Source organism: Priapulus caudatus, unplaced genomic scaffold (genome assembly GCF_000485595.1).
Source record: "Priapulus caudatus unplaced genomic scaffold, Priapulus_caudatus-5.0.1 Scaffold31, whole genome shotgun sequence".
Classification (NCBI taxonomy): Eukaryota; Metazoa; Priapulida; class Priapulimorpha; order Priapulimorphida; family Priapulidae; genus Priapulus; species Priapulus caudatus.
This window is the reverse complement of record NW_014577092.1, coordinates 596,396-607,782: the sequence shown is the minus strand read 5'-3', so window position 1 is coordinate 607,782 and position 11,387 is coordinate 596,396. Positions and strand designations below refer to the sequence as shown.

Below are 11,387 nucleotides of genomic sequence, written 5' to 3'. Positions count from 1 at the left end.
GTGCGATGTCAATGCTCAATGTCCTTGTAGTAATCGTCCCAGGTGTAGGACGGGTCCCGACGGCCGGAAAAGCTAAAGGGGGAGGGTGGGGGTCGTTGTTGGGGACCCGTGTATGGGTCGGTAGTGTAGTGGTAGGGGGGAACATAGTAGGAGTCATAATCTGGGGTGGTTATCTGGGACTGAGGTGAGGGAGTTGCGGGAGGGGTAGGTGGGGTGGAAAGTGGCATCGGGGAAACAGCGAGTACTGATCTTCCTGGATCTTGTGTTTTCCTGGCTGCTCGGCGGCGGCGGCAGTCGGCAATCTTGAAGAGTCGGCTCTGCTGACACTGGCGGGTTGAGTCGGTCCTGATGGTCGGGGTGGTGTCAGTGGCGACGTCGAGGTGGATGGTGGCGGTGGCGGTGGTGATGTCGGCGACGGTGATGTCGGCGACAGTGATGTCGGCGACGGTGATGTCGGCGACAGTGATGTCGGCGACGGTGATGTCGGCAACGGAAACGGTCTCTAGGGTGTCAGTCGAGGGAGTTTTAGGAACGATAGTGCTGACGGTGTTTCTGGCATTCCCCCGCGCTGTGGAATAGAAGGTGGAGTCAATCGCCTTCCACACGAGGTTGGTGTAGGTGTGAGCCCTTGTCACTGCCTCTTGCGATGGCTTCTCTCCTTGGCGGGTGCCACTCCTCGCAAGAGTGGCTGCTGCGTTGGCTGCCTCTAGGGCGGTGGAGATCATGGCCATCTCGGCAGGTGAGACGACAAGATTCTTTTCCATAGTTGTTGCTGTGGTAAGGACTTGGTGGAAGAGTAGAAACGATTAGACATCGTGAGCGTTATAATGCAGCGCACGATGCGAGGTAGGGAGTCATATGGACAATACTCAAGAGCAACGTAGTGGCTGATGCTGGAGATGTTTTCCACAGTTAGAATCGATTGAGTATGGTCGTATTTGTTGTAGTTTGAATCAACGGTGTTAGCACAAGTAGTGACGAGACGGAAATGCTGTTTAAAACTCACAAAAATAGGATTACTCACTAATCGTGAATACTGTAAACAAAAAATCGAAAAAACAAAATTGAAGGTGATATAACAAAGCATTTGAACAAGTTCCACATGTATAAGAAATCGTAATTATGTAGTTACAAAACAAGAAAATATAAAGTAAAGTAATATACACGTAAAAAAACATAGATAAAAAACGAAAATCCAATTGAACAGAAATGAAAGCGTAACATAAACTATAATACGTTTAAAAAATAAACACAAATAAAATAATGATATAAAATTATAACACGTTGTACTGTGAGCTTAAATAGGAAATTGAAATCATGCCGTTATTGAATACCAAATCAGTTATGCGCATCATTTTACAACATAGTTTGATCTGGAATGTGCAATGTGTGGGGGGGGGTTAGTGGTTGGGTTGCTTGGTGCTATATAGTTGGGTAGCAAAAAAATTTTATCAGCGAGATTACCCAATTATCGTTCCCGATATAAGATTTATGTTTAGGATGAAACAAGAGATGAACTCTGCGTTGACAATGTTATTGCACTTATCGGTCGTGCTTTAAAAATAATGCTAACGAATAATCAGTTAAATCCCTGATATAATATATCTGCGTGTTCAATATAGTAATTCTGCTGTAGTACTGTAGTACGGCTGGAAAGAATAAAACAAAATAATAAAAAATAAACAAAGACTAAAATAACGAGGTGCTATGAACTCTCAGTGTTTGATACAACCTACAGTACTCATTCTACGCTGCGCAAACACAGGTTGTTGTTGTGTGTGTATAAGAGTGGTTTATGACAGAAATATCATTAGTAGCTGATCGAATTACTACTTTGAGCTCGTTGCAAGGCTTCAGCAACCTGGTAGACCTGCACTCCTACCAAGGCACTTGGTTGTTCGACGCGAATTGAGTCCCGTTTATTTAAACTGTTTTTATTCAGCGGAAGTCGAATAAGCGGCTTCCTTGATGGAGTGTCCCAGCAATAATCTTGCTAATGGTATGAGGTCACCCTCGCTAAAGTCATTGTCAAACGATGCTTGCTCCTGTAGGTGCTCATCGTCTGTATCATCGGTGGAGCTATCCACGGATGAGCTCGCTGCCGGGTAGGCGCGCATTGCTAATCGCAATGGCTGCTTTCTCGTATGTTTTTCCTGCGGCTGTTGCTCTTGTTGTTCCTTGGTTTCTTTATTGGGCTGATCTCAACGTAAATATGGGTGAGCTGCGCGGAGGTTGTCGACATGCGCTGTTATCTCGCGTCTTGGTGTCTCGTGTTGCAGCAAACATTTCTTGGGCGTTATGACTTTAATAACGGTGAAATGCGGTTTCAAAGGAGATGCTAGCTTCGGAGTTGTGTCTGGCTTCAGTGTTGAATCGTGGTAATATACAGCATCTCCAACCTTGAATTCGTGTGCCCTAACTTTCCTATTGTAGAGCCTCTTATTTCTTTTGCTGACCTTTCTTGTTGCCTCCTTCAGATGTGGATACGCCTGATGAAATCGTTCCATGTTCTGCGTAAAGGAGTCCTCATCATAATCTTTACGTCTAGGTAATAAGACGTTATCAAGGGGAAATACAGGGGGCCTAGAGTATAAAAGATAAAAATGTGAATGCTGTGTAGTTGCATATGATATGCCGCCAATAAAGAGGGGAGTAATAGGTCCCAATTATTCTGTGCTGGGTCGACATACTTTGCGATAAACGAATTCATAACTCGATGGAAGCGTTTGCATGAGGCGTTAGAAGCTGGGTGGTATGGAGCACATTTTACAGCTTTTATTTTAAAATGTGTTGTTAGTTTAGTCATAAGTGCATTTACCTATTCTTTCCCGTTATCTGAAAATAGAATCTTTTGTAGTATCTCGTCGCTGCCGATTTATTTTTTACTGGAAAACATTCCGCCCATTGTGTTAGTTGGTTGTGAAAATGAATAATGTATCTATTGCCACGTGGTTTGATAGGGTACTCAACAGTATCGACGGATAAAATTTCGAAAGGTGCATTTGGAATCGGAGCTGCGCTGAGGGGCAAAAGTACATGGGTTAGTTTCTTTGATTTACATACGATACATTTGTTAATATACTCCTTAATGGTAACATACATCTTGCTCCAGAAGTATCGTTGACGTATGGTATTATAAGTTCTTGCGAATCCAAAATGTGCGCCGAGTTTATTGTCGTGATGTGCTGCTATAATTGCTGTAAAAGATTTATCGGGGATAACTAGATGCACTTCGACCTCTCCTTCTTTTACCAAATGTGGGATATGATAGACTAAGTCATGCTTATCGATGAAGTATGACGATAATATCTTTAGATCCTTGATAGTTGTAGCTTGAGATGTGAGCGTGGTGCGTATTAGATAGATCGTGGGGTCGCTCTCTTGGTGAGCCTTGATTGCTTATAAAGATAGTGCCGGCGGGCGTGTGTCCTCGTCGCTGTCCAACTCACTTTCACTTTGTAGAATATAATTGATGGGAGTTGGTTCCAAAGCGTTGTTTACCTGCGCTAGCTGTCGCATGTTGTCTACTGGGGTGATCGGTCCTTTGGATTGCATTCCGTGTGAGTCCATTGTCTGTCCTTCCTCTATTTGAGTCGCGTGATTAGTGAGCCTTGATGGGTGATCAGCATGTGGAATGAATTTACCTGACGTATACTGTATAAACGGCTAAAATTCGCTGATTATCATTGCCCAACGTAATAACCGGGGATTTTTCAATGTTGGACTTTTTAGAATGAACTCTAGACACTGAAACAAGCTCTGGCTAAATAATGTCTAAGCTTCTGCAAGGTGCAAATTAATGCTTAGGTTACACGGTCAGTTGCCGACCAACAACATTGTGTAGGGGTTAATTAATGGCTAAGATAGTATATAACAATTTCTTGGCCCTGGAAATTATCTTGGACTAGTACCGCGCCTACCGCGTGATTACTCGCATCGGTATATAGCTTATACGGTTTATGTATATCTGGGTACGCGAGAATCGGAGCTGATATCAGTGAAGCTTTTAAGTGTTGGAATGCTAGTTCCGCCTGTTCACCCCACATAAATTTTGCGTGTTTCTTCGTTAACATAGTTAATGGCATTGCTATTTTAGAAAAATCTATTATGTGTGCTCGATAATATGAAGCCATCCCGAGAAACAATCTTACTTGTTTTATGGTGGCGAATGATTTTAAGTTTTTAATGGTTTCAATCATTTCTGGGTCCGGCTTGATCACTTGGGGTGATATAACATGACCCAGGTAACGTACGCTCTGCTTTATAAAGTTGCATTTTAATAGATTGAATTTTAAACCAGCCTGTCTTAATCAATCAAAAACAGTTTGAATCTCTTTCAAATGTTACGAAAATGTTGGGGATAACACTACGATGTCGTCGATATAGGGCGTAGCACAAACATTTAATAATCCTTTTAAAACAGAATGTAAACGTTTTTGAAATGCACCAGACGCTCCTGACAACCCGAGAGGTAGGTAGTTCCAAATTTCAGAATTAGTACACGTTACAGTACACGTTTTTAGCTTATCCTCGGCATCCAGGATCTTCAAATATCCGCTTTTTAAATATAAAGTCGTGTAGTTTTGAGATTTACCTAAACATGATAAGAAATATCTTGTATACGTGGCAAAGGGTATGAAATTTTAGTTGTTAGTGCATTTAAACAGTGAAAATCTATGACTAAGCGGCCCGTAGGATTATCGCGTTTCTTAACCAGAAAACAAGGGAACGACCAATCTGATGTTCCTTCCTCCACAATACCTGCTCGTAATAATTTCTCGAAGTGCTCAGCCATTTTCCTTCAATACAGTAAGGGAGTTCTATAAGGAGCTTGTTTCACAGGGGCATTTTGCTGAGTTTGAATTTCCACAAGATGAACAAGAATTTGAACAAGATGAGTGGACCCAAGCTCATAATCGGAGTTTTCAAATAAATCCCGATTAGCTGTAATTAATTGTTCTATCTCGTTACGCTGAGTCTTAGGTAAATAGGTTAGCTTGACCAAGTGACTGCTATTTTCTTAGTTTGTGTTTCAGACTGTTTAGCCGCAGGCATGTCATTTGCATCTTGCGACGTTGTGACTGATGCAACCTATGGAATGTATGACCTAGTGGGAATTTGTATAGGTGTTTATGAACATGTGCGTGGAGGGTAATTACGGTATACACGTGTATGTGCGAATGCATGTGTCGACGCTATACGCTGTATATAGGGCGCTTTGTCATTTGAGCGATTTGGTGAGTACAAGGATAATTTGGTACCTTGTTCTAGAAATGAGTTCGTTAGTGTCGCATTATACAAAGGAATTTGTGTCGTGGTTGCTACTGTCTGCTTTCTATATGAAGAAATAGTTTTAGTCTTTGGTTGTTGCAAATGACCGGTACACATACGTGTAGAATTCGCTGGAATGTTAATCGAGGTGGTAACAATGAATGTTTGGGCCGCCTTTGAGTCTAAGATAGGTATGGCGGAATTATTTATTATCAAAAGTCACTGCGCACAATTTAATATAACCCTATGGCATTGGAGGAAGTCAAATCCCAGTAAAACGGTTTGATAAAGGTCGCGTACTATGAAGAATGTATGGTTAACTGTTAGATTAGCAATCGAAATAGGCAGAACCGTTTTACCGAGAACAAATATATCTCTGCCACTAGCAGATCGCAAAATTTGAGTATGCGCTGACGAGAAGGTGTGTATAAATTTTGATTTTAATCATTGCTAAAATAATTAATTCATAAGGAAAACTGCCAAACCCGAATCTATAAGTGCATGAATTTCTGTCTCGGTGAGTGACGCAACGCACATAGGTATAATATTAGCGTTTGTCGTACTCGGAAGTGTATTAGGTATAGTTTTCTTTAAATGCGAGTGAGATGCTAGTGTGAGATTCACCGATCTGATCGTCTCGCCTGGCGGAAACTGGTACCGGCATTTACCGACAAACGAAATGGTTGCGGCCGTGGACAGTTTGCCCATAAGTGACCTGGGGAATTACAAAGCGCACATATTGGTATTCCCGTTGACGTATAGAGAAATTTGGTATCTCGTCTCGGGGCACTTAATGGTTGTTGAGTTTGTCCTTGAGACGGATAATTAAACCGAGAGGGGTAACGTGAAATATATGGTTGGTGGACAGACGGCATGAACGGCTGACGTGAATTAGTAAACGTTTCGCGGCGTGGGACATTTTCACGTTGATTCCAGTTATCTCGTATACGGTTATTACCTTGATAATTACGCTGCGGCTGTGGATATTGATATGTTTGTCTGTCCGGTCGCGTAGCTTTGTCGTATGTCTGTTGTAAATTTGCTACAATCTTCTGGATATCATTAATTTGTCGCTGTATTGTGAGTGGCTCTGTTACAGAGATAAGGGATAAGTCTGTCACGTCCGTCGACTTCTGCGTTCGCATTTTAACCTCCATTTCCAAAACCATCTCATCATTAGAAATTTGTACTGCTTTTTTTAATGTAGCTGGTTTTTGACGTACCAAAATTTTCTTTAAAGAGTCTGAGCTGCCACCGTCAGTAAAAGAATCAACAAATCTAAGTTGTAAACTCGCATCGTTATTATTTAATTGACCGAATGCCATTTTACCAAGGTGTTCTAACCTTTTCGCAAATGACTGAACAGATTCTGAATGTCTCTGTTTAGCTTTCTTAAATTTTTTAAAAGCAAGCGGTGCTTCGCGCGCATCTGTATAACGCTGTTTTAGTATTTCGAAGAAATGTTTCCACGTTATAGCAGGAGAAACGCTTAAAATTTCTGCCGCGAAATTGGCGGCCTCCCCATTAAGTAAGTGAAGCGCTAGTCTAATACGTCGTTTATCTTCTGTCTTATCCAATATGTAACAAGTGTGAAATATTGTGGGCCCACTGAGTAAAGGTAACGGGCGTATTATCTGTTCCGTTAAACTCTCGATAACCTGATACAAAGTATAAGTATAAAGTAATAACCATTGTATCTCCTTGACTAACTGTTGCATAGGTAATTTAGAAAATGAAACCTCCGCCTCGTCGTCCGAGAGGTCTAGAGACCGATCAATGTTAGTTTATGATAACAGGGAGTGGGTAGTCGCCATGGTTAAACGTTAATGTAATGTTACACACTTAAAGGGTATAGAATACTGTTACGGGATATACCTTACAATACGTACAATGCAAAACAATCCGCAGACCAACCAATCAGTACGATAAAGGCATAAATTTGCACTTACAAAATCATGGTGATTTCTCGTGGCAGCGTAGATTTCGTATTTGCGCTCACACGTGACGAATGCAGATTGTAAATGGATAATCCGAGTATATACAGGGATGCAAAAAAAAATATATTAGCAACATACAATAGCTGTTTAGTAATTATGCTATCTTACCAAAACTTATATTCACGGCACCAGTTGTAATGAGGCTCGTGTCGTTAATAGTGGCCAGGTTCGTGACTTTTGGCGCGTGCAAGATGTACCATTAGATAGCACGATTAATAGACAGACGAATAACGTATGACAGAAACAAGAGGTAACGTGCAACAATTAGTTCTATTAATCTTTTACCGAGTAATATACAATTATTATAATACCTCTAGGGGCATGGCGCGTACACGGGTCGTAATCTAAACAATAAGCACAGCACAATATACACTGTACAATAAACCGTAGTACAAAGTAGTTTATCAGTTTCAAAGTAGTTTACACACACAAATCAAAGTAGTTTACACACCGTATCAAAGTAGTTTACACACAAATACAATAAGACAAGGCAAGCTAACCATACTCACATCTGGCGAAGGTGACTCTGCCTTTCTGTTCTAAAGTGGACCTTTTTATATCATTAAGTAAGTCACGCGTTTGGCGTTTGGCTTATTGCTTTCACAACTTTCGATAGGGGGAGAGAGTGACCACTGTCCTAGTGCCTTGGCACTAATGAGCCGGGTGACTGATTAGTCGCCCGAGGCAAGTCCCTGTCACCGAATCTGCCGGTGTAAATTCTTATAATTAAGTATCTATCTATGGCTGAATTAGCTTCATTACACATGCAATTGTTTCGGCTTTGTCCCTGTAGGGGTGTCTATTAGGTTCTCTCGCCCTTGCAACTATCGCTGGCCTCCGGGCACGTGCGTGCGAGAATATGATTTTAGTGAGAGGTAAAAGAAGCGACCATGCACAATAAATTTGAACTAGTGATGTAGATATCACACGCACGAATCGTTTATTACGAAATAAAACACAAATTATAAATCACAATCAGCTTGTGTCGTAATTACGTCCACTATAGTTGAAGGGCTCTTGCCTATACATGCATGCGTGTTCTCTCTTCGAATAAATTCACTGCCCCTGATAAATTACTTCTCGCTCTCCCAACACTACATGGTTAATCGCTCTGAGACTCGCGTATAAATACGAGACATAACTACGAAGCAAATCTATTTTCCTCTCGATCATATATACCGGTTTCTATACACGCATATATGTATATATATATATAGAGAGAGAGAGAGAGAGAGAGGGAGAGAGAGAGAGAGAGAGAGAGAGAATATATAGATAGATAGTATATAGACGTATATATGTCATATATGTGCGGCGCGATGCAATCAATATTAAGGCGGTTATTAGTGCAACAGCTGTCATCGGGCGCTCGGCGGTCAGATAAACGAGAAAATGTGATAATTTTGCGAGCTTTCTACATTTTTTTACCGTCTGGCGATCTTGAATGCGAACGATAAATATTAAACTCGAGCAGACGTCGAGATGCGAATATCGCATATCAAAACCTCGTTATCTACGCGTAAGTTTTCGCCATGTTCACCCCTCGACAACTCTTCATTTTAGAGCCTTTTACTTTGCGGTGTACTTGTGTGTTGCAGAGTAGCATTTGAAGGGCATTTACCGAAAATTATCAGTAACAATAGGCGAAAGAGAGTAGATAAACATTAAGACTTTGGTAGTAAAGCTTGTGTTTATTTGCCATCATATTATTATTGAAACGTTTTGAGTACTTGTAGGCCGAAGAGCAAGCATTTCATTTGACGTACTCGTGCGTCACTCTGTTGTGGCAGGTACAGCTCTGTCGAATATAATTGCACTTTCTCTTGCTAAAATTATGAAACTATTATTATTATTATGAAACTATTATTAGGATACTATTATTATGAAACTATATATTACCGCTCCACGGCAGTGGTTCTGTGCACTGACATTTAGAGGGCGTATACGCACCCGTATATGCCAGCGTACGCGTTATGTGCACGTCAACACTTCACCGCCATTTTTATCAACATTAGCCACTGCTATCAAAGCGCATTCATAGTCGATCCGAGATCGTCGGTGCACATTCATGAAAGGCAGCGGAAGCACTTGCACCCAGTCGGCTCGTAGATGACCACGTCGTGCGTGGCGACTTCTAACGGGCTTTTTATGAGCTCTCCCGTTATCGGGATGTAACAGTTCCTTAGCCGAACAACTTTTTCACTCAGTTGCTCTTCCCGGCAGCAGCGGCATGACTGGAACGAGAGAGGCAAGTAAAGTAATTCCGTTTTATGGAAATGTGTCTCGTTTAAAATAGCATAGCAAAACACGCGGACTATGTTTATCTATATTGCTCCCCCTCTCCCTTCTCTTCTTCCCCTCTCTTCATTTGCTCTCTCTCTCTATATATATATATATATATATATATATATATATATATTATATATATATATATATATATATATATATATATATATATCGAGCTTTCTCTTCTATTCTCTTCCCTCTCTTAACTATCATCTCCTTTCCCTCGCTATCCAGGTTCCCTTATCGCTAACTCTCGCTTTTGCATTCAATTTCACGTTCTTTCTCCCTTTTTTCTATTTTTCTCTCTCACTCTTTCTCTCTGTCTGTCTCTCGCCATCGCCCGATCTCTTTTACTCATCATCCACCCCTGTCTCTATCACTCTCCATCCCCCCTCTCCCTTTCTTTCGCTATTCTCCCGTCTTTCTCTCTTCGCGCTGTCTCACTTGTAAATCATCATTGCGTATCGAACGTATAGTTCATGCGATCATTAGCGCACACGTACTATATAGCTCGCAGCATATCTCGCCTCTCGAGCAGGAGCCGTGTATAAATTGGGATTACGCCGCGCGCACCGAGTCCTTGTTTACCTTCAGAAATCCGGACGTGGCCATTACGCTGGGCGATTCCTGCGAGCGGCAATTGCCCTCGCACTTACTCACCGCCACCGTGTCAACGCACGTCTTAATATGCTTGCCTTCCTCGTTGACGACCTGCAACAGGTAAGCATTACCTGTGAATGTTATCGACGCGAGCGATATTCTTCCTCTCTGCTTGCAATCTCGAGATATTCTCCTCGATCCCCTTCCCCGTTCTTCTCCTCCTCCCTCCTCTTCAACCTTCTCCCTCCTCTTAATCAATCCTTCTAGCATTATGTCTTTCTGTTTATGCTCATTCTACAGAGGGACATTCCCCTCGCTTTTTTCCTCCTCATCCTCCTCCTCCTCATCCTCCTCATCCTCCTCATTCTTCTCCTCCATCTTCTTCTCATCCATCTTTCTACCATCTTTTTGGCGTCTATTTCCTTTCTGCGCTGGTAAATTCTCCAATTCGTCCTCCGCCTCCTGGTGTGTTATCTTGCCATTCGTCACCTTATTTCGTCACTTAATTCGTCCCCTAATTCGTCACCTAATTCATCACACAATAATAGTGCGATATATTTTCCGCCCTCTTCTTCCCACACTATTGTCTTCTGCATCATATCGCATCTAGAAGCGAAAACGTAGGTGGAGAGCGTAGAGGGATGACAGGGAGGTAAAGGAGGTGGATGGGAAGGGTATCACGTGCCAATGTCACGTCTTTGTTATTTATCGCTATTTGCATGCATGCCGTGTTTTAACATAACTCCACTCCATTCATGCCCGTCCGATGCCATAGGGCGCTATATGGGTACTTAAATTACCCGTAATTCTATTCATAGAAATTTACGAATTATAATTTCTGATCATATAAAAAAAATCTCTAAAAGTTCATCCAGTACTGTTTTTTCCACCAATCCCACTTGAGCAATTTTACATTTCCACTTGTCCCTCCGGCGGAAATCCTAACGATTAATAAGTACCGGTAGTTGTTATATAGTAGCTGGCAGCGCCTCACATACATCGCGTAGCGTCTGACGTCACATCGCGTGCGTGTACCTGCTTCTTCATGCGTAGTGTGGAGGGCAGCGTGTGGCAGCGGTCGACGGCAGCCCGGCTTTGTGCGTGATCAAGCACCGTCAGTCCGAGCAGCAGCAGTAGTAGCCAGGCAACAGTGGCCCGAGTCTCTTGCATGATCTGCGTAGGATGCATAGGTGCGCTCATCAATGTTTTGTAGCTATTTTACTCTTCCCCAAATTT

At 42.1% G+C, this 11,387-nt stretch overlaps 1 protein-coding gene across 2 annotated transcripts in view; it reads right to left on the bottom strand.

The window, feature by feature from the left end:
- Positions 1-8,511: 8,511 nt before the first annotated feature.
- Positions 8,512-11,387, bottom strand: part of LOC106816319 (partner of bursicon-like) — a 14,142-nt gene continuing 11,266 nt past the window's right edge. For both annotated transcript variants that reach the window (XM_014820904.1, XM_014820911.1), the window contains 3 exons: positions 11,187-11,324; positions 10,140-10,262; positions 8,512-9,499 (listed from right to left, as the gene is read on the bottom strand). In XM_014820904.1, the coding sequence (XP_014676390.1) occupies positions 9,332-9,499; positions 10,140-10,262; positions 11,187-11,321 (426 nt within the window). In that variant the 5' untranslated portion in view covers positions 11,322-11,324 and the 3' untranslated portion in view covers positions 8,512-9,331. The remainder of the gene's footprint in view (positions 9,500-10,139; positions 10,263-11,186; positions 11,325-11,387) is intronic.